Source organism: Periplaneta americana, chromosome 3, assembly GCF_040183065.1.
Source record: "Periplaneta americana isolate PAMFEO1 chromosome 3, P.americana_PAMFEO1_priV1, whole genome shotgun sequence".
Classification (NCBI taxonomy): domain Eukaryota; kingdom Metazoa; phylum Arthropoda; class Insecta; order Blattodea; family Blattidae; genus Periplaneta; species Periplaneta americana.
In genome coordinates this window covers 1,123,371-1,148,463 of record NC_091119.1, presented here as the reverse complement: position 1 = coordinate 1,148,463, position 25,093 = coordinate 1,123,371, and the positions used below count along the sequence as shown (strand labels likewise).

The following is a 25,093-nucleotide window of genomic DNA, read 5'->3' as shown; positions in this document are numbered from 1 at the left end:
CTAACATAGATTTTTTAATATTCTAAAATATTTATGCAGATAAGCTCTTTTTGCCATTCTCTCTAAAAAAATAAATTAAAAATCAGTATGTGGCACTGCTTCTACAATCATGAAAATGTGACATATTACAGTTAATTAATTATACATGTACATAACAAATTTAAAAAGTGGACTCCCATCAAATAGATGAAAAAGAAAATTGAAATTGGCACCCCAGTTCATTTGTGAAATATATTAATTCTTGAATGTTGCTGTAATCATTTAAACTTGGAAGAAATGTTTTACATATAGTACCTTAAACTCATATTTCATCAGTATTGAAATGTAGAAATTTCTTGTTCACTAACTGAATAACTGAAGGTGTCGTCCACTACTGCAATAAACTGACAGGACTGGTGCTTCACGTGCAAGGGAATCTGGCTTCTGCCATGAAAAGTGGGTAGACCATGAACTTAACGTAACAATGTATCCAATCGTTTAATGTGCATTTGCAACATATTTCCCAACTTTTAGAGTATCAGCATTTACTGAAATTGCCGTTTCACCTGCTACTCTTGACACACTTCCCTCTTCATCTGAAGGCCGTAAATACATTCTTAGTTCCATTGTGTTCATTGGAACAAATGTGGTGACTTCTAATACCAGAAACTGTTTTAGCATGCTCGAGCCTATTACCTCATTTTTGGACATAAGTCTGGATCTCTTCATCACTGTTGTAAAAGAAAGTAATTGTCTTTAGCCCAGCTGTACTGTCTTCTTGTGTTAAAATGTGACTAGTCACTGTGCCTTGCTTACTAGCATCAGTTGCGAGTCGCTTTACTGTGCCTCCAATACCATCACATGCGTTCTTACCATGTGAGGCTCCAAAAAAATTCCATTCTGCAGCAATTTGAAAATCAGTTTCATGATAATATAAATTAAAAAAATTTGTTACAATTCTTATACTGTGAACTTGCGTCATCACTGAAATAGTACACTTTTTTCAGCTGGGGAATTATTGTCACCAGATGTTGTAAAATACTTTTCAAGAAGCAGAGTCGCTTATTATACAGAAATTTAAAGAATGAGTTTTCACATTGTTAGGTAATGACTGGTTACAATACACTACAAAGGGATGCAATGTAGCCTGAAATGTTTCCCAGTGAAATTCTTGTGTAATATCTTGGCATACAAAGGAATAGTCCAGCAATATAGCAGCTTCCTGTTGTGGTAACAACCTATCCTTCACTATTTTGAGATAAGAGGACTGAGATTTTACTGTGTAATGGTGAACCTTAGTTGATCTGTGGTTCCACAGTACTATTACAGAAGTGATCCTCACATGTCCATCATGAATCCACTGTTTGTATGTGATATTATCTTCCATGTCAAAATCATTTTGTTCATAGAGTTCTTCCGGAATAATCTGTAGCTGTTCTTGGCAAGGACGATACGATTTGAACATACACTTCCGAAAATTTATAGAACACGCTGTATTTTCCGGGAGATATTTATAGTCCTTTCTCTCTAGCAGAGCTGCAACCATCAGTTTCAAATTCTGGTGAGACTCACATACACACACAGAATGTTACTCTTGGATTCTGCTGTTACCATTTCGGACGCAGGGAACACAATTCGGAAAATCCTATTTTTACAGTTGAATGATGTGTTTTATGAATTCCAAATATAACTGCTTAAGATTTACAAGTAGTAATCTCTTCTGGCTTTATATTCTTCCTGAATTAGGAGTTTTGGCTGAAACATACTCTTTCTTGCCAGGACAAATTCTAGAAAATTCATCATCTTCAAAGAATGATGTAGCGTCAAGCACAATATGTTCTGAAAGGTGCTTATCCAGATGTTTTGCAGACTCAGCAAGAATCCATTGTCTTTTTTTTTTTTTTTTAGAGCCTGACCTTTGTTTATCATGTATTTTGAAACAGAAAATTCTGCAGTAGTTTTCTCAATTGTCCAACTTTTGGTTGCTAAAGTCAATAACTTTAATTTTCCTTGTTTCGTTGAGGATGAACTTTTCTCCTTTATTTCTTCTATTAGAATAGTCAGATCTTGTACAAGCTGTTTTGCTTTTGTCATCCATACCTTCAGTAATACCTCTGATTGAATTTCTGGCTGATATGTACAGGCAGTACATCTCACTTGATGATATGTGTCAGAGGAAGAACAATTGTTTGTATGCATCTGAAGTCTGATTAGTATAGTAACGCAAAACTAAATCCAGATATTAGAGATGGGGGGGGGGGGCATGTAGCACGTATGGATGAATCCAAAAATGCATATAGTGTTAGTTGGAAGACCTGAGAGAAAAAGACCTTTGGGGAGGCTGAGACAGAAATGGGAGGATAATATTGAAATGGATTTAAGGAAGGTGGGATGTGATGGCAGGGACTGCATTAATCTTGCTCAGGATAGGGATTGGTGCCGGGCTTATACGAAGGTGGCAACGAACCTTCTGGTTCTCTGAATGCCATTTGTAAGTGAGTAATATTGTGGGTGTGAAAATTTCTTTTATGAGTAGAGTGACATGTCCATACAAATATGGTAACGTTTTCTTTTGTAGTTGCTGCTTTATAATAATAATTTAAAGTGATTAGTTTTTATCCATTCTATATACTGTAGAATTGTTCTCAATTGTACATGTATGCTTTATTGTTTGTTCTAGGTGGATCTATTTGATGGGCTTCCAACCCATGTTTGTCGTCAATGTGTAAATCAAGTTAATGTATCTTATAATTTTAAAAAGCAGTGTGAAATCTCTGATGCAACGTTTCGAGAGTATCTAAAAAATCAGAGGTTACAGCAGTCTGAATCTTCTGAGGTAAGAGTAAAAGTTGTTTTAGTTTGAATCATATACTTATACATACAGTTAAACACATTGATATTTTGAAGAATGTAAAAATGAAACTTGATTCGTTCTGGCATCATATTTCTACAGGAAAGACGAAAATCCAATACCCCATCCTTAATGTATTAAATTATTTTATTTTAAAATCTTGTAAATCAAGGATTGCATGAAGGAAAATAAGTAGGTGCCCGTACATAGTACATACCTAAATCAAACAACGGGATGCAACACATATCTCACAACGTACTTTCAAATGTTACTGAGCGGAAACACCTACCAGAAAAAGCTGTGATACAATTCAGGGCATCACGGGAAGAGACAACTGACAAAAGAGTCCGCAGATCAAGGGAGATAAATTTGTCGAAATTACAAGAAACCAACACTCAGCATATAATACAAACCATACAAAGTAACAGCCCCAATGAAGCCCTGGCGGCCATAGAAAACTGCATTAGGGAAGCTACCACACCAGCCACTCCACAATCCAGAAGAGCGAAACCCTGGTTCAACCAGACATGCTACAGGAAAAGGAAAGAGACAATAGCTGCACTACATGAAGCAAAAGTTCATGAATCAGAAGCCAAGCTCAAGAATTATGCCGTGAAAAGAAGAGAGTACAAAGAGCTCATTAAGAGAACTAGGGAGGAGTTCAGTCATGAGGGGAAAAGAAAATGATTGAGGATGTAGAGAAGGATCCATTCAAAGCATCAAGACCCAAGCAGCCCCACTTCCCGAGGAACATACCGATAGAGCTGTGGACACAACATCTCACCAAGGTACTCCAACATAAGGAGACCAGGCCTACGAATGACACCAGTCCCTCGCAAGAGCGGGAACCAATCACAAAGGAAGACATCCTAGAGGCGCTTCAACAATTGAAAGAAAGAAAAGCCGCGGGTCCAGACTGTATATTCAATGAGCATCTCAAGCAAGCTGCTCCTATACTCGTAGAAGTATGGGCAACCTTCATGACGGAATGCCTGAAGAAAGGGTGTATACCAGACAACTGGAGAAAATCGAAAGTAAGGATGCTCTACAAAGGGAAAGGCGATGTAGGAGATCCAAACAACTACAGAGGGATAGCTCTCCAAAGCAGTCTTTACAAAACCTTCACAAAAATCATGACTTCGAGACTCACAGCCCTGGTGGATACGAAAATCCCGGAACTGCAATTCGGATTCCGGAGAGGCAGATCGACAACACAAGCCGCGAAATACCTGCATGACGACATTGTAGACGCCCTCAGATATCCAAAAGGCAAGCTCTATGCACTATTCATTGACTACACCAAGGCCTTTGACCTCATCAACAGACAAACACTAGTGTCAAAAATGGACGCAATGATCGGAAGGGAACACTACATCGCCCGCCTCATCAGGAATATATTACAGAACAATCAAATTGAAATCGATGATGGTATAATGTTATCAGAGCCAATCGAACAAACAAATGGCGTACTCCAGGGCGACCCCCTAAGTCCGCTTTTATTTAATATAGTGACAGCTGACATTGTCTGAACTCTACCAGCGGAGAATGCAAACATGTACAGTACGTGTATGCAGACGACATGGTTGCCACATCAACGTGCAAGATAGAACTGCAGGAAACTCTAAACAAGCTAGTGCTCTGGGCCCGCACCTGAACCCGCGGAAGACCGTGACAATGACTTTCCACAAAGGAGGTAGGCCAGCAGCAGATTACATACTGTATCTAGAAGGGGAACCGCTACTTCCAGTGAATCACTTTAAGTACCTAGGTATAACTTTTCAGACCACAGGAACCACATACACGCTACATGTAAAAGCCAAAACAATTGCTGCGATTAGAGCCACGAATGACATCAGTCATCTGGGACAGATATCTGTGCAATCAGCATTAAAGCTGTTTCACGCCAAAATCTCACCAATAGTTACATATGGCATAACACTCATATGGGAACACCTGAATAGAAGCAACCTCAAGGCAATCGAAGCAGTAAAGGCAAAGTACCTCAAAAGAGTCCTGTGCATATCGAAATACACGCCGTCGCGACTTACGTATGAGCTGGCAAGGGAGCCATTCTACTTAGAGGAACTGCAGCTACCATCCACACAGGCATACGAAGAGACAGTGAGAGAATTAGAAGAAAAACGACTGCAAATCTGGAGTGACTTCTACATCACAGATGCGATGATACAAGAGAATGGATGGCCGCGGGCTACGAGCTGAGACACACGATGACCCGCTTCGCGGTCCATGGATTCCATCACAAACTATGTAGGACAAAGACCTTCCACCTGCCGGCAGAAGACTGCATTTGTGAACTATGCCTGAAGAGTTGTGATAGATATCATGCTATGTGGTGCACACGAAGATCAGTCTCTCTGACACGATTTTGCAATGAGTGATTCTAGCTTCATGCATATTTTGCTTGATTCTCATTATTATTATTAAATCAAATAATAAGATTGTGTTATTGTTGAAAATTCGTAAGAGTGTGATAAGACAGAATGAAGGAAATCAATTGTCCTTATTAGTGAAAAGAAACTTTTGTACTTATTGAATTTGTTTATATAGATTGTGTTTTTAACGACTCTTTTGTACTGAAAAAACTGGTCAGTGTGGTGATAATGAAATGAAGAGATAGGAGAAATGGGAAAATTTGTCCCATAGTTACAGTTCTCGTAGTTGTTAGGGTGTGGAACTTCTGTTGTATTAATTGAAGAAAGAACAACTCTTCTCTCTTTTTATTTTTTACTGTTTTATTAAGCTTAAGATGTGAAAAAATATCAATCATTTTTAAAGTTTATTGTTTAAATAAATAACCATGGAGCATGCAGACATAAGGGGAAAGAATAAACGATTTGATGCATATCTGTCGCAGTTTGAATTTTAATGCAGCTTAGAATTATGGTAAGAGTCAATTTTATTGTGGAGGAAGCATTTTGTAGCAATTTCACCATATCCATTCACTTTGCCTTAAAAACAGGATAAACCTCGCATAGTGTTGCCAAGAACCTATCATCACCAAAATTATTTACTAAACATCGGATGTTTCTTTTGTATTTCGGAAATAGGTGATAGTTTGAGGGGGCTGAATTTGGTAATTTCGGAGATGGTTAACCAATTCAAAATAAGCTTAATCAATTTTCTTCAACGAAATCAGGAACCTGTGAGCAGATACGATCTCTTTCAAGGACAGCACACTTTTGAACATTTTACCACGATCTTTCTCCACAGTTTCCCCCCCCCCCCCCGAAGATTAATTAATGACGAAGAATAATACAGTCTTACCTTGGTCTAATGCAATTCCACTTTAGCTCAAAAAAATTATACTAGGATCTACCTTGCCAATTTGTAAACGCAAAATTTTTTTGGATGGGAAGAACCAGATTGTTGCCACTCTTTTGTTTCTGATTAGTAACAATGCATCTATATTTTATCCACGGTCCAAACAGTTAGACGAACCTCTTCAAAATGGTGACAAAGTGACTTGAAATGTAGGTAATTTTTGATCAGCATTCAGGCATTCAGTGTCCCATTTTGCAGATAATTTTCTCATATCCGAATCATGATGCATGAATGGAAGACATGTTCATAGGAGTCTCAAGTTTGAGTCCAGTTCCTCGATCCTCCAAAATTATGTCATGCACAGCATCAGTATTTTCTAGAGTGGTCACAGAGCAGGTCTTCCAGCGTTTTGTTCTCCATTCTTCCTCTGTTAAATTCCACAACCCTATTTTTTATGATGGCATACAAAAGACAATGATTCTTCAATGTATGCACTATATCTGCATACATTTTCTTTCTATATAACCCTTTACAAAAATGTGTACTTTATCACAGACCAGTACTCAGTTTTATAAAAATTCAATTTTTTATTTGACATTTATTTATAAATTCTCAATACAGAACCAGCCAAACTTTTTATCATCAAAGAAGGACTAACTGTCTATCAAATGATACACCCACTATTCCATGGCAACTGCTTTTGATTTTGTTTATAACGAAGGTCCAAAACTAACTGTCAATGCTCCTTAGTATATGCTGAAAAATGAGTAATAAATTAAGTTATGCAGCTTTTTACAAAAAAGAAATTCTGGTTTTGGTATGTCATGTGCTGTGAATAAATGTTGCTTGGCGACTATCAGAATCAATTTCTCTAGAGCTTATTAGTGATTTAATTATTGCCCAATCACATCTGTAGCTGTATAAAATCGATTATACATCTTGATTACACGACTTTTAATACTATATCACTTAGGAATATAATTTATGGTGGTCACTTTCACGTGTTAATATTGAACTAAGTTCATAAATACCTAGTTGACTAGTTTCAGCTTAGTAGGAGCCATCTTCAGAGCTAGTGAGGTCCTTGCACCTCCCGGTACCACAGCCATAAACAAATGACACAACATATCCACATACGCAGAACACCAACCACAGCTACAGCAACATAGTCACAAACATGGAGATTCTACATATCCAACCGAATACCAAAAATTAAACACATAGAATAGTACGAAATATACAGACACACAAAAACACAACCACAACAAGTCCTCAACACACAACTGAATTTCATAAAACACATACTCTGACGACCTTATCTCTTCCAGGTTAAATAAATAAATAAATAAATAATACACTATTTGACTCCACACATGCACCCCCCCCCCAAAAAAAAAAAAACTGAAGAAACCGAAAGATGCAAGGACCTCACCAGTTCTGAAGATGGCTCCTACTAAGCTGAAACTAGTCAACTATGTATTTATAAACTTAGTTCACAATTATCACGTGAAAGTGATCATGAAAAATTATATTCCTAAGATAAACCTTATAAACTTGCAACTGAACATTTGAAGAAAATTATAACTGCATAAGAGAGTTCCATTTGGTGATGAGTTCCTTCACATATTTTCTCACCAATAGGTTATTTTCATGTTTGGAATACTTTGAACAAAGATTTAACCATTTCATTAATGAAGTTAATTAATTAATGGAATTAATCAAATGCTCAGAACATTGAATTATTTTCATTTGATTTCTAATATGCTAGTAAACGTTTGTGGTGTTATGAATACTTTCATCTGATATTTTTGGTAGCTTTGCAGTTTATTATGTGCTGCAAATTATGTATGGCAAAATTGAAGAGAAAATTTGCATCCTGTTACATTTGAGAATTTTTCCATTGTTTTATTACGGATCTAGAATATGGTACAATTGGTGGAAAATTTTAGGTGAGGAGAAAGTGAAAAAGTAAAATATAATACATTAAGTATAATAATAAATTAGTATTACTTATACTACGTAGCAACTCTGCTACAGAGAGACAACTGTCATCCAGAAAATCAAGTAGAAGTAATGAAATTGTTGAACAGTAGCTACAATATCTGTAAGTGTATAGTGTGAGAGGTACGCTGGAGCATCTCAGAGAGTATGCCATCTCTATTAATCCATGTTTTGTTGTAATTGGACTTACCAGACTTTAATTGAACATTCCTTTTTATGGTTGTAGTGTTTTACAGAACATTTAAAACTCTGTTAAATGTTAGCGTGATTTATCTTTTCAGGATAAACAAAATGATGAACAGTGCTCTGAAAAGGCATCAGATGAACCTTCAGAAAATTGGGCTTATGTCAAAGTGAAAGCTGAATTGTTGGACTTTCCGTCAGATGATAATAATGGAGCTGAACATGAGTAAGATTATTAATTTTCTTTAATACAGTAAAACCTAATCAAGATGGAAACTAACGGTTCTCTTTTATTTTTCCGTTTTAGACAGGCACAACAAACAAAATGCTATTTTCATAAATTGAAAACACATAGGAAGCTATTGTGTATTGTATATAGGTTTGGTTATAATTAGAAAATAACTCTTTTATTGACTGAATTCAAAATGAAATGTGTAAGCATATGTTTGATAGGAAATTTTGATAATTCTATGAAGTGGTTCATGCATTAAAAAGATAATACAGTACAAAATTTAGTATTCTTATTCACTCACTTGTGAGCTCTACTACTGCATAAATTCTGCGGTATGAGTTGCAGAATCCATTCACACGCAACATGACACTTCCATAGTATTTCCTACACTGATTGTGACATTACCCTTTGTCTTGTTTGGTGCTGTAATCCCTTGCCTTGCTAAGTTCACCCAAATTCCTATTTGCCGCAAACTTTTCTAGTTCTCTTACACTTCTGAGTGCATCTACGTAGTTTTTAATAGTCATGGTGTCCTCTTCTTCATCATCATCATCATCATCATCATCATCATCATTATCATCATCTTCATTGCTATCATCAGCAGCAGTAGATCTAGAGATTCAAGGTTATCCTCCAACATTTCAACTGCAAGATCAACAGTCTGTTTTGTAGAAAGATCATTGTCATTACTGATATATATGATTGCATCCATATCGAATTCCCCGACAGCTTGCAAATTATCCTCTATTTCAGTTAATGTTACATTGTCAGGTCAGGAACAACATTTGTTTTCTTAAAGCATTTTATTGTTGTCTCCGGATCAATTTATTTTTGTTGTTCACTGTATCAAACACGGAAACTGATTTCGCAACATCATTTGTTCTTCTTGAATTTTCCACTTGTGCAATGATCTACTGTAACACAAGTCTGTGGTAATGAGTTTTCATTGTGTAGATTGCACCTTGATCCATTAGCTGTGTCACACTTCTTGTGTTCGGACAGTTTCACAGTGGATAGATCAGTGTGGGAATGACATACAGCATTGTCAACTCTCCTCCTTCATCTGTGCATTAAAGTTGTTCAGACATCCAAGATCTCCATATGACGGGGAGCTTGTTTGCATCAAGCTGCAAGCTGCTGCCTTCGCAATAACCAGAGGTTTTGAAATTTTCCCACCATATTGACACAAAAAGAAAACAGTTAGATGCTCTTTCGACATTTTGCCACTCTACACTTGTCCCCTTGCAATGCCAATGATTTTGTTGGAAGATCTCTAAAAACAAACCAGTCTCATCTCCATTATAAATGTCCTTGGGATGAAACCCCTGCAGAACTGTGGTAAGTTTTCCCTTTCATTCAGATATCTACAGATCATCACTTGCTTCCAAACAATTCTGTGCCTTTTCCTGAAACTCTCCAGGCAGCCATCCAAGACTTTGAACTCGGGCTTACTCAGTTTTTTGCTAGTTCGAGAGCTTGACTTTGAAGAATTGGCCGAGAAATTGGTATGTTTTTTTGGAAATGATACTCACAAACCACTCCCATAGCAATTCATTAATCTCTTCATATCACATACATTTCAGTTTTCTTTTTACATGACCCATGCACTTGAGTCACTTACCCATAACACGCTCTTTGTTTTTCAAACTGTCATAAATTTGTGTTTTAAATTGTAGCATAATCTGTCGGACACTTGCTTCTCTCATTCACTGTAGCTTTATCACTACATTTTTACGCTACATTTTAAAGAAAGCTTTCTCAAATTTTACTGTCTAAAAATTTGTCAACTTAAACACTTTCACGAAACACGACAATGTACTAGCACTGAAGCAGGCGAAAAACTAATGCTGTATAGTTGCTTGTGAAGAACAGCAACCTCCTGGCATACGGAGAGCCAACAGCATAGAATGCAGGCTGTAAATGTTTTCAAAGATCCCTCTTTCTCATGGTTGCTAGACCCAAGGTAACTGACAACCCTAAGTTGTGTTGATTTCTCTGACCTATTTAGAGTTTCCTTCAAACATATGCTTAGAGTAAGTTTGAAAATACAATATATACCTACATAAGTACAGTCTGAAACAAAAAGAATAATAATTCCATTATGAACATGGGGTTATGCTTTCTGTTTCTACATTGGCCAGTTTCCGTTTTATTCAGAAAAATTAACATAATATATCTGCATGTGCTTTCTGTTTGGACCAAGAAAATATTCTGAAATGGAGAAGATTCTGGGATATTCATTTCCATCTTAGTCAGGTTTCACTTACATTTTCTTATTGGTTATACCCAAAACAGAAAAAAGGAATGATTGATAAAATGGCAAACTTACCATGCTTACTAAGATTATTAGTGTTAATTATATAAGTACGTGTGGCTTACAGCTGTTTCGGTGTATACTGTACACCATCATCAGAGTAGTTAACACTAGTAAGTTTGCCATTTTATCAATCATTTGTATTTAAGTGTTAAAAGTAGTGTATGCAAGATTCAAGATAGAAAAAAGGAATTACATAATAATACATGGTAGTAGTGTTAAGTTTATGTAGTTTTAATTTTTTCACCAATGAGAACCGTACTTACTTCACTTAGGTAATCTATTAGACATGATAGCCGAAAAGATTTTGTATTTTGAAAAATTGCATACTTTATGGTGTAATTTCTAACAGAAACCCAAAACCATGTTGGTAAAATTCTCACAAAGAAAATGTAACCAAGTTTTCTCTCAACCATTTAATAGAATGGTGGGTGCTATGAACAGGAAAAAGGCATCTTGTTAACTTTTTTCTTAACTCTATATCCTCCAGCAATTTTCTCCCCCACTTTCCCATTTTATTGTATACTTCCAAAAAGAGCTAGTTCTGCACTTGGTTTCAGGTTTAGAATTATATTGGACTTGAGGTGCAGTGTCAGCCTCTTCTTACCTTTTTGTGTATCCATGAATATCGAACTATGCTAATCAAATAATTTGAAGGGAAAAATTATTCCGGGGCCGGGTGTCGATTCCGAGACCTTTGGCTGAGCACACCAATGCTTTACCAACTGAGCTATCTTGCAATATACATATATAAAATTTCAAACAAACATATAACCGTCATTAGCTCCTTACAATACTTGATTTGTTTTCACAGTCAAAGTCAGCCAAAGCGACTCCCACAGCCTGTGAATACCTTCCATTGGAAGAAAATGTACAACTAGTTTCACAATGATACAAAGCAGCTAGTCACATAACTTGTTACTTTTAACTTATTCAACATGTTAAATTCTAACCATACATATATTTTGTCTTGTGTACAACTTGTATATATTGTTTATTGAATTTTCTAACTAATTATGAATTACTGTGTCTCACAATCATGTGTTATATCGTTGATCTGAAGTTGGCAAATATTGCCGAAAACGTTAATCATTAATTCATTGATTTCTTATGTATGTACTGTAGTATCTAATGACTATTTTAGACGGCTGTTATATAATATATATTTCATGGTTTCATCTTGTGAGACCCAATAGTGGTTTTCATCACTTTCCTCTAGAACCGAAATATCATTGCTATACAGCAATATTGTTTTCAAATGTTGATTTCATTCTTAATTTTGTTCGTATCGTTCTTTGCTTTTCAGAATTACGTTTCATTCCTTCTTTGTTTTACTTCGATAATTTCAAACCATTGTCATGTATTTTTTAATGTTGCCATAGGAAGGGAGAATCCGCTTAGATAGCTGCGCCAATTAAGGCATCAATATGATTGGCCTCCTAATCAAACAATGCGTAAGATCAGTAACATAATTTTATTAATTTGAAATGCTATATATTGGCAGTAGCTGCCTTTTAATTTATAATTTAAAACGTAACAGATTATAAATGATACCTAATAATTCCGAATGAGTCCAATATGTAGTCAGCTATGGCCTGGATAGTCTATATTTCTGTTAAAAAGCCAAGAGTCTCTTTGGAAATTGTTCCTCTGGCTCCAAACATTAATCCAATAACCTCTCACTTGTAAATATTATCAAGGTCATTACAAAATATGCTTCTTCTCTTCACGTACTAATAGTGGCTCTTCAAATCGAACAGTTGAGTCAATCACCATATCAGTGCCCTTTTTATGGTCAATAATAATGATGTTAGCCCATCTTGGGAATGACAACCAACGTCTTACACCTGCAGTTAACTGGTTTTTACTACTACTACTTTTCACAGATTATCTCCATAATTGAGACTTGATTTAATTATTCTGTAAGATCTCATAAATTGAAGATACTTAATTTGAAGCTCTTCGTCAGAAATACATATACCGGTATTCGAAGATCGACATAACTCCTGATGTTCTTCTTCAGTTCCACATAATGTATGAGTGAATACAGTTGAACCTCGCTACAACAATTTTCTTGGGACTAGGGAGAGTGTGTCATATTTGGATTGCTGTTGTATTCAGAGGTTATGAAATTTTAGCTATTTATGTTCTGAAAGGAACTATAATAGAAGTAAGTACAAAACAATATAACATACTATGACATAACATTTAGTCACAATGTGATTTACTTACTTGGTGTACAAATTCTTTTAACATGTTTAAACAAATCAGTAAATGTCTTTTGGTTTTAAGTTTTCCAGCAATAGTGTGCGATCCAGTGCACAGTGGTCCAAAACACAAATCTAGCTGAACAGAATTAATAACTTCTCTCCAATCTAACAGATTTTTCTGAAATTTTGTACAGGACTTGTGTGGGAAGAACAATCCTCTTATAGGAAGTGCAAAATTAATAACTTCTCTTTTTTCTAAGAGATTCTTATGCACAGGAGTTCAGGTAGCATATATTTTTGTGTACAAACTCTGATTACAATAATTATTGTATGAGAGTTGCTACCCCTTTATAGAGGATGCATTTAGACAAAATTAATAACATCTTTCCTACGTAACAGATTTTTATGAAACTTTCAAGAGTTACAAGTAGCATATATTTTTTTATCAAAGCCAACTGACTTGCGAAACACAATAATTATGCTTTCTCTCAGACTGCACTGTCTTCATGCCGGCCGTCTTCCTATTTCTGAAGATAGGCAGTAGTCGCTGAGGTGTAAAGTGGTTCGGTAATTTTGTGATTCTTGTTGGAGATTGTTCATACATCTTGATTACACAACTTTTAACACTGTATCACTTCGGAATATGTATGATAAGACTTTCTTGTGTTAAATTCTAACTTACCTTGTTTACTGTCAGTGACTCAGGAGAAGACGAGCGCGAAGTGAGGAAAAAGTGTAGTTAATAGAGAATGTTACGACAATAGTGCAATACTTGTACTATTAATAAGAGGAAATAATGTTTCCACTTACTAGTACTACAAGTATTGCACGTGTTGTCGTAACGTTAACTAATAATCACTCTTTTTTCTCACTTCGTGCTCATCTTCTCCTGAGTCACCAACAGTACATGTTCCGACCAACGTGTAAACAAGGTACATTAGAATTTAACACAAGAAAGTCTTATCATACATATTCCGATGGGAAATTGTTCTTCAAAATCTAACCATATTGGTGTTTGAATAATAATGTGTGCTAGTTCCTACTCAACTTTTCCCATAGTTTGGGAAAATCAAATTGTCTTTTTGATCATTTAAAAGTGGCAACACCGGAGTTCTGTCATCTAAATTTTTACTATAGATGCATAATCACACAGTTAATTTAATGCCTCCTTTTATCTGCAGAACTTCAAATAGTTGCATGTGTGTTATAACAAATACCTTTTCTTCTGTGGGACATAATTTTTCCCGAAAGAAATTAATATTTCGATATTATATGAATGAATTACATACAGAAAGTATTAAATAACGAGAACAAACTTGAGACGTCTATAAATCTTTGGACTTTAGTATAATTATTATAAAAGTACAGTAACTTCAATTATATCTCATCACAAGGGCTGCAACCATTGGTAAACAATGGCATATATCTCGCAAACCCCCGTGTTCTGTCCATTTTCGTGCTGGAATGGAACTGTGTTTAATAAGTCCGAATACTTTTCTGCTGTTGCGTTGCTGTGGGGCAATTTGCACAACTCTGCACAGTTTTTCTTATTTTTTTTTAGACCTTATAACTTAGTTTCTTTGTACAAATTGTTCCAAACTACCTGACAATCAACACTTCAACCAATACCAACTGAACATTTGGAGACAGCAGTGTCCTCTGTTGTTCAAAACAAAGACTTTGCGTCAAAAACTTCGGAAAGAAAAGTAGTGTGTTAATCTTAAGAAAAAAAAAATCTCATTTGAATTTCTAAAAAAAAAAAAAAAAATGATGTGCATGGCGTGCTGACACACTGACAAGCATAAAAAAAAACGCTGATGTTACCTGTAAAAGTTGACACTTGGCAGGCCTTTCTCTAATACCGTAATACATTAATTTGGCAATGATAAATTCATGTGCCACGCTTTAGACAAATCACAAAGCATAGCCATAGTATTTTTACGAACATAAAAATTATATATAACCCTAGAAACCAAATGATGTACAGCATCAATACTTGAACGACCTCACCTTAAACAAAATTGCAAATCATTAAACATATTATTGGTGTAAAAAAAATCGAATAAACATAAACATAATTTTGTCTAAAATTTTCGAAAATATTGGTAAAATAGAAACTGGACGATAATTTTTCCATTAAAGCTGGATGTCCTTTCTTAAATATGGGGACCACCTAGTAACTTTGAAGGATTGAGGGAAAACCCCACTGATCCAACATTGATTAATACAATGAGTGATAGTATCCACAATATCATGAATGACATATTTCTTCACATAAACACTATTATCATAAATATCCTTAGCTTGAAATTTTTCAGTCCCTTAACTAATTTAATGACTTGTGCATTTGAAACAATTTTCCATATAAACAATTAGGTCTATTCATATTGGCTAAAAATGTAGAAACCAACTCACTATATGGGACAGATGAATTACATGTCTTTAACCGAATTCATAAAAAAAAATAATATTCACCCAATAGGATTAAATTTACAATCATTTATACTGATGTTAACTAGATTTCTCAGAGTTCATTATTTGCCGTGCGGTTTTACATTTATTTGGGGATTTTTTTATGGTTGTTACATTAAAATTTCTTTTGGCCTGTACTAACTTTAACTTATAGTTCTGAAACATACTCCTATAATATTCTCCATTAGACCCATACCGTAGAGCTCATTGAGTACGAATATGTAAGCCAACAAGCATATCTCTGGCAAATCTCAATTCATCAATAAACCAGCCTAGATTCGACCTTCTAATTACATTATGGTTATTACTTATAAAACTCTTTAGAGGAAAAATCAATTCAAAATCACAATTAAAAATTTGCATAAAAATATCAAAACTGCACTCATTAACAGAGTTACCAAATGCACTATCCCAATCCCACAGACAAAAATAATTTAAAATTCAGTTGACTTAAACATCTCTTAACCACCTTAACTTCATCAGGAGTCATTAACCGCATCATTATTCACCAGTAGTTTTATAGCCGGAGCATTATGATTTGAAAATGGGACAGGCAATACTTCTACCCCAGTTTTACCACAAAGCAAATTAGTTACCGCATTATCCAAGCAAGCCTGTCCACGAGTAGAAGCTCAATTACCATAATAATAGTCTGCAGCTCTTAAAAGATTACCAAAATCCCCATTATGCAATACATCAATGTTAATACCTCACATAATACTAAACACCTGAATTAAAAGTAGTTAAAAAACTAATAATTTATCCAAATTATTATAAAACATATGTAATTCACCCTTAGGGAGTCTATAATATTAAAATTAACTGCTATTACTTCAATACACCCTTTGACACAAAATTTATTCACCTCCAAATGTTTATATTTCTTACAGGTATGCAAATAAATTGCTACGCCCCACATTTAACAGAGGATCTATAAAATACAACAGCACAAATATAACCTGTAATCTTTGTCAGTTTAAAATTATAATTATTTAACCAATGTTCATTAATACAAAACAGCAGAAAATTTCCCACTATCAAGTAAAACTTCAATCTCATTGAGTTTATTTGTTAAAGATTGAATGTTCAAACTTAGAATATTTACTTTCTTGACTGAAGTCGAAGCATTGTTCAGCACTGATCTGCGTTGATTTTCCGACCTTGCAGAAAAAAAAGTCAAACACATGCATTCCATAACCACATATTAGGGTCCAATGCCTCTTGATAATGTTCTTCGTAAACACTAATCTTGAGTGACGCATACTCCTCTGGGCGCCTAGAATCGAGCTTAGAACCAACCACTTCAGGAAAATGGGGCTTCAATAATTCCAAAACATCTTCTACCTCCATATCCACAAGTACACCATCCATTTAAAAAGTAGAATTATTATTTCATAAAAGTATTAAAGTAGTGCACGTCGCTTTGTACTGTTAGTTAATTTTGATATTTTTCAATGTAACATCCTTTTTGGAGTTTTCGAAACTTATTTTTCGATTTTTGGGTAAAGTGTCTACTTTCAGATTAGGTCTATAATTTGTTTTTGATTCATAATTTAGGAATTTCAGCTTTAAAGATACTTCGAAACTTGAGTCCTCAAAACTAAGTGAACAAATTCGAGCTCAAACAACATTAAATTCTAAGTTTTTTGTCTCCCTTTCTTTTCGCTGCTCAAAGCAATCAATGGAATAAATAATATCTGACAATAAGTTTAAAATGAAAGTATATTTTGCAAATGAATTGCGAAGTGTATAAAATTCAGTAATATGCGAGAAAACTCGTTCTGTAAATTAACTTTATTCCCTCTTCTACAAGCATGCAACTATTTGCTTTGCCAAGTCTTCATTTTTAGGAAATCTGTAGTATTTCTCGTCAGTTCCTTTTGTTTTTCGGTTGTAGCTCAGCCAGCTACTGCACTTCCAGGCATGTGTCACTTTAAAACACTACTGATACAAGAATAATATTATTGAATTCAATATTATATATAAAGTGCATATAAACAATGAATTAACACACAACAGCTGTTTGGTTCTTCGATACTGGGCGATTAAGTGTGCTGCTACTTTTTGACGACATGTGCAGTAGAAGACCAGTCTGAGTCAGCTGTCTGCTACACCATGAGCTGCCCTGTAACAAGGGGTACCATTTGGTTACAGCCACATAATTTATTTCTTTGTACAGTTTCCCTGGAAAAGGATGAGACAATTGAATATTCCTAAGTCTCAGATGTAAGACACTGCACATGATCGGAGACCAGAGCACCGATACACAAGATAACGAATATTGAGTTACTTAAATTCAGGCTATTTGGTTTGTTACTAGCATCGTTCCGAAATTCAATTAAAAAACTGCAAAAAATATGATAATATTACGTAAATAAAAGATAAATATATACATAAATCGTGTAGTTAAATCGACAATGGACCTTCATGACTAGATCGACACTCCGCACAGAAAGGAAAGCTTTCATGTCGTTTCCATAGCTCAGACGGTAAGACTTCTGCGTGTTGTGTAGAAGAGTGCGAGTTCGATTCTTAGTCTACACAGCAATTTTTTTTTGTCTAAATAACGTTGAAATAGCTAAGTCACGTTGAAATATAGTTTTACAAAGTCCTGAGATTAAGTGTTAATGATCGCAAACAATACAAAATTACAAGTTATAATATTATAAACGTTAATCTAATGAATGCATTTATACACACACATATATACAATGTAAATGCATATATATTAAAAACTAACAATTAAAATGAAATTTAAAAAATATATAATAATAGACAAACTTTTACAAAGGTTTAGAGTCCTTAGGCTATGTCATTTGTTGAGTAATTATTACAATAATTTATTAATAGCTTTCCCATATGTGTAAGAAATGCACTCGCACAAAACAATTTTTGTTAAAAGTATGGCTTTGGATTATTTCATTCTCACCCCTGCAGTTAATTTTAACTATTTTATCTACGTGTTTGCATTCAATTTTATTCATGTTATGATTGAATGTATAAGCACTGTTGCAGTTATTGACTAATTACATATATTAATAATAATTATTAAATACATCTGTTAAGTAACCAATTGCAGTATCTTTTGCAAAATCTTGAATGTTTAAGTTGTCAATAATATTTCTGTACTATATACTATAATACGTTAAAAGAATTTGCAATAGATTTGGGATCCTCTACTTTATAATCATTGGTTTTAATGAAAAAATATTTTCTTTCTTAGGATATCTACAAGTTTAAATTTAATAATATTACGAATAAGTTTAATTGCATTATCTGAATTTTGTACTTTTCTACTCAAATATATTCTATTTCCCTCTTTCATAATTTTTGATAAATTACACTGTACTTCTTGCAGTATTTAAGAACATGAAGATCATTACATTGCAACTCATTACATATAGATTCTTCTTTTTAATACATGAGATTTTGAAGTCCCTGCGTTATCTACATGTTTTAACTTTTGAATTTTTTCACAACATTGAGTGGAGAACATCCACTGAAGTGATTATGAAATTAAGTGAAAAATTCAATATAATTTTGTAGACTTAAATGTAAATAATCACTAGATACAGCAATTACGATCCTTTCTTAGTTTTTAAATTAATATTTTGAAATTGTTCAGTGACATTGGAAACACATAGGATTTGTTTATCATGGTCAGACAAGCCATTGATTATAGGTTCTGTCGAATAGGAATTCAGTCTAATTCTGTGTACAAAACGTTTATCAATGGCTGTGTTACTTCAGCTTGTATGCTATGGGAAAATGACCCTACGAATAAGGTTTCCAGTTTCAAGGAGTGAATTTAATTTACTTTTACGGAAAAGTTCCGAGAGATAATCTATGTTTATGTCACTACAGATCACAAATTCCATATGAGATTTCTAAAGTCTTTTCTTTACAAATTCAATGTTGGCTATAAATATTAATAAATAATGTAAGAAATATGAATGGTTGTAGTTATAAGTCTGATTTACATTATAAAAAGCAAGAAGTTACATTCCTCGGCAAGATTCGAACTTTCGATGTTTGGTTTTGTCGTCCAACGCACAACCACGGACCTATTCAATGCTTATGTTAATAACATACAATTTAGCTGTAGCAATGTGGTGTCATAACTTGGGGTTTGTTTATTTAATGTAATTAGATTTAATTTGATTAGTTTCGCAACAATTGGACTTCCTGTTATATCCTGTTATTTAGATATTTAATTTAGGGTTGATTTATTAACTCTTACTATGCAAGATGCCTCTTATTTCAATAATTCTATATCATGTTAAATAGTCATTGTCTACACTAAAGTATTATCGTCATCTCTCATTTCTCATCGTAATGGCGAACCGACGTGACATGAGACAGCGAGTTACAGCTCTAGTTGAGGCTGGATATGGGGCTAGATCTGCTGGCCGTTTGGTCGGTGTTCCTGGAAGTACAGCCGCGAGATGGGTTCATCGTTACCAAAATTTTGGGGAGGTCGAAAATCGCCCTATTCCTGGGCGTCCGCGGATTTCTTCATTGGAAGAGGATGCTCTTTTATTCGAGACAGTTCGACAGGACCCCTTTCTGACTGCTAACGAAATAAGAGCAGCATCTAACTTTCCCGGCTCTTCACGGACTGTGATCAGCAGGTTGAGGAACCGCGGTATTAGGAGCCGGAGGGCTGCGCAAATGGAAATATTGGGGGAAGCACAAGCTGTCGACCGTCTTACCTTCGCTACCAATCGAGTGGATTTCGATTGGAGAAATGTAATTTTCTCCGACGAAACAACCATCTCGAGTGATTACGAAGGTCCTGTCCGTGTCTATCGTGAGGATGATCTCCGACATGATCAGCGCTATGTGCACCGACGTGAAAGATCGGGGCGCTTTAGCATATCGTGTTGGGGGTGGATGTCTTACGATGGACCTGGCGTTATAGAACGCATCGATGGCTGGTTTAATGCGGAAACTTACGAGCACATTCTGGAAAATATATTCCTTCCCTCCGCCCGAGAACGTTTTCCCGAAGGAACATTGCTGTTTCAGTAGGATAACCATCCCGTGCACTATGCTGCAAGCATTCAAAGATGGTTTCAAAGGAGACCCGAGATCGAAATCATTAATTGGCCTCCGAAGTCACCTGATTTGAATGTCATCGAAAATTTATGGGCGGAATTGAAAAGGAGAAGGATAGCCACCTATGCCCACCGACGCCCTCGAAATCGAGACGAATTGTGGGATCAAGTTGTTGACACCTGGGAAGATCTCGCCGGGGATCAGAACTTATTCCACAATCTCGTGACATCCATGCCGGATCGACTTAGAGCTGTAATAGAAGCTGATGGCATGTGGACAAGATTTTAAGTTAACAGGTCTCTTTTTGTTTCTTATGATTTTTGTTTGAGGAAGAATACTTTTAACTTCCAAGTAAGATTTATTTTTTTTGAAGAGGTTCAGCCCACTTGTAAGACCCAGAAATTGGGCATAAATTATTCCATATTTTTCGACAAATTAGACAGTCGAGGAACTCTGAACAAATTAATTACACCTCAATAAAAAAAAAGTTTTACCTGGGATCGAACACGAGACGTTTCGGTTATACAATGGAACCGGCACGCTACTATATGAGCTACCGAGACAAGACAGTGATAGCAGCAGTCCAGAATGTAGATCCCTTAGCAGGCATTTGCCATTTGGTACAGTGAAGCAATGATATTTTGGGACTCGAGCTATGTTGTGAAATCCTGGCCTTAAATGGCAGTCTTCTTCGTGATCCTTATTCTGGTCCTTGTCCTTGTTGTGGTCCTTGTAACAATTCTTGTACTATCTGTCATGTTATGTATCTCTACATCGATATCGAGTGAACCGCGCTGTAGAACTTTAACTTCCGACGACCAAGAATCGTCTCATTCTTTTTCAGGGTAACTGTACATATACAAAAAACAATATTTCTTTAATAGTTAAGTCTAGCAAATTATTGTTTTTAAAATCTAGCTAATAGTTTTGGTTACAGATTTCCAGCTGCAATTTGTTCTTTAACTGAAGGACAAAACCCAGACACTCCCTGTAATGTATTGATGGATCAAGTTATGAAGCAAGACCCACATGATATTAGGATCCATGGTGCAAATAATATACACATGTTCGGGAAGAATTTGAACTCTGGTAATGACTACAACATCCAAATGAAAGCTAATAACCCAAAAAAGAAATTTGTGTGTATCGAATGTGGAAAGCAGTTCATACAGAAGCAGCATCTAATTTCTCATATGCGGACTCATACAGGGGAACGGCCGTTTATGTGTAAAGAATGTGGAAAAACTTTTGCTCAAACAGTACATCTAAAAAATCATCAAATAACACATACAAGGTTAAAGCCATTTAGTTGTTCAGAATGTGGTAAATGTTTTGCGCAAAATATTCACCTTAAGAACCATCTTAGTACTCATACCGGTGAAAAACCATATGGTTGTAATTTATGTGGTAAAACTTTTGCACAGAATGTTCACTTAAAAAATCATCTTAGCACCCACACTGGAGAAAAACCATTCCGCTGTACCGAATGTGGCAAAACATTTGCGCAGAATATACATCTTAAAAACCATTTGAGTACACATACACATGAAAAGCCATATGGATGTACGGAATGTGGCAAAACGTTTGCACAGAACATACATCTTAAAAACCATCTTGCCACTCACACTGGCGAAAAACCTTATGGTTGCACTGAATGTGGCAAACACTTCGCTCGAAGTGGTCAGTTAAAAGAACACATGAAGTTACATTTGGGAGTGAAACCATATACGTGTGTTGAATGTGGGAAAAGTTTTTCTCAGAACATACATCTGAAAAATCATCTTGCCACACATTCGGGGATAAAGAAAGCCAAAGTAAAAGCTGCTATCCAAGAACCAATGGAAAAGAATATAGATAAAATTTCTGCAACTACAAAAACTGCAGAAGAAGAGGACAAACAAGAATCTCATTGAATATTTTCATTAATCATTCCTCTTACCATGATAGATCAGGATTCAGGGATCTTTTTAGAAATGTGATTGCACAGAAGAAAATGAGTTAAATGAAATTGGGTATAAGATACCTAATTTGAGATAAGTTTCCGTGTTAAGACTTGCCGCTTCTGTAAGTCAGGTTTAATCATTGTGGGAGGGTACAGGGAGAATTCTTGGAAAGGATGACTTGAGTTGCAATGTTGAAATTAAGAGGAGTTTTTTTTTACAACTGTAAACTCAATAACTAATAAATTATGTAGACATTGACAATTTCCTTAGATGTGTCATACTACAGTTAGATTTTCGTAAGAGAAAGAATTACTTTATCTTAATACTCAGTTATTTGAGACAACACAGTGAAATACATAGAGAGATTCTCCTAACATTGCTAAAATGTGCCTTTGTCTGTATGACATGGTACATCGTCACCAAAAATATACTTTCTTTTGAAATATACAACTTCATATAATCATTTTATTTATAGAGAGAGATATATATTTATTATCCCAAAGAGTGGGATGAATTGAAAATTATTGTTATACATTTTTCTTTAAGAATTTTGGAGATTTATAGAGGAATAGTTCAGTATGGTACATGTATGACATTTCTTTGTAGCTAATATTCAATTCTGGATGGTCTGTGTCAATAGCATGTTTGCTATTAATGAAATTATATGGCTTGATTTTGTAGGTGCACTTTTTTCTTTTCTTGTTTATGTAGTTACGTATAATAGAATAAAGTTTCTCGGTCATTTTTAAGGCATATTGGTACGTTATGTGAATGTAGTTTGTTAGAGTTGTTATTAGTGTATCATTGTCTATGAACTAGAACTGTTAGGATTTCTAAGTATTTTTATATAATTTTATTGTACAACTATTTAAAAGACAAGAAGTGTGATAGATAATATCTTGCAGTTTGTCTCAATAGTGTTTAGTACTGGTAACCTCCACGTCTACTGTTGTAATTATAGCGCCTTTTGCTTACAAGACTGTAAAATTCTTTCTAGCAACACTCATTAAAGAGAAATTAGGTGATTTGCAAGATGTTCAATAAAATGATTATACCTATAGGAAGTAATAAACATTTCATCTTGAGGTGTAATTTAAATGTACAAATCTCTTCTGAATTATTGAAATATCGATTTGACTGTACTGTTACTCGTGTTATTGGAAAATTGTGATATTAAAATAGCGTTTTTTATTACACATTGATTCTACTCTCATTCTAATATGATTATGTTAGTCTGTAACTCGCAATATCATATGTAATGCTGTGTGCAAGCTACTGTTACAGGTTTCAGACAGGGTTTCAGGCCTGTCTGCGCATTGTCATGATGCATGAGTTCTCTTAAATGGAGCCCTCATATTTTGCCTCCACATTACGCGAATATCACCTCTGAGTCCACGTCAAACTGGACAAATTTAAAGGAAATTTAACCTTCATGCAGAGTGGGTAGAAGAGAAAGTGACGTTACTTCCTCTAGTTCAGTGCTTTGTCGCCGAGTGGCGGTAGCCCTGTTTTCCATCCCCAGTTTTAGGATCGCTATTCAAGTGAATGCAAAAGGTTTTTAAAAATAACCCATTAGATAAGAATGTATTGTAGAGTACTTAGTTACAATATTTTACTTCTTTAAAAATGTAATATTACTACATTAACAAATTGTGAGTTATGTAACACAACCCTGAATAGTAAATACAATAATTAACCGAAAAATGGAACATTGTGCCGGTTTCAGCCAGAAATGCGCAAAAAAAAAAAAGTACAGCATCCCTGAACATTTTTATGGCATTATAAAATACGCATTGACATGAAATTATAGTTTTTATATACAAGAAACAATGTAATATAATAAAGGAGACACTTTATTTCACCAATAGTTTGTATCTACTATTTAGTCATTAGTTGCAGTTGCATCTGGTTTATACGTAATTCAGGGGAACAAAAAATATTACGTGCAATAAGACTCATAAATTAAGCTTCGATATTATATCTATGCTAATGTAAGTTTTGATTTTTTGAAATACCCAAGTTATTTTGTGTTTTGTAAAATTAAAGCAATTTGGTAGCATTGTATTAAGTAGTTCTATGGTACTTATTGGAGAATATTAAATTAACGACTTTTCCATGAGATCTATTACTTTCTCATATGCTCGATTAGAAATCTCTTATGATGTGGAAACGTAATAAACAAATGTAATAAACTTGTGAACCAGATTAAGTTCTAGCCTAGATGCAAAGTAGAATTATATTGTACTTTTTGTTACCGAAATAACTTTTACGTTAATTACGACTAAAGTGCTATTATTAAAAATAAAATAATTAATAATTAAACATGTATATTTAATTAAGTGGAAGCTAGGTGCTTGGATTCAATTAGGAGTTCACAATTAGCACTTTAATACAGCACATTTTTTAACCGGCACATAGATTGAAAAATGTTCAGATGCAGAAAGTCTATGGTAATCATCACAAGATAATCATTTTCTAATTCCAAAATGTCGCTCTAGAGGATCCTGGTTAAATTGTTTCTGTTACAATATATTTAAATCTGCTATCCCACAAGAATTAATATACGTG

The 25,093-nt window shown here is 34.8% G+C and overlaps 1 protein-coding gene across 3 annotated transcripts in view; it reads left to right on the top strand.

Annotated features, from left to right (window-relative positions):
• The window catches only part of LOC138695744 (gastrula zinc finger protein XlCGF26.1-like), a 31,629-nt gene extending 7,908 nt beyond the window's left edge, over positions 1–23,721 (top strand). Inside the window, exons 2-4 of one of the 3 annotated variants that reach the window (XM_069819902.1) lie at positions 2,660–2,815; positions 8,395–8,522; positions 21,520–23,721. In XM_069819902.1, the coding sequence (XP_069676003.1) occupies positions 2,660–2,815; positions 8,395–8,522; positions 21,520–22,495 (1,260 nt within the window). In that variant the 3' untranslated portion in view covers positions 22,496–23,721. Of the gene's footprint in view, positions 1–2,659; positions 2,816–8,394; positions 8,523–11,656; positions 11,869–21,507 lie in introns of those variants that run through there. The other 2 variants (XM_069819901.1, XM_069819903.1) reach the window with 2 other exon arrangements.
• Positions 23,722–25,093: the final 1,372 nt, after the last annotated feature.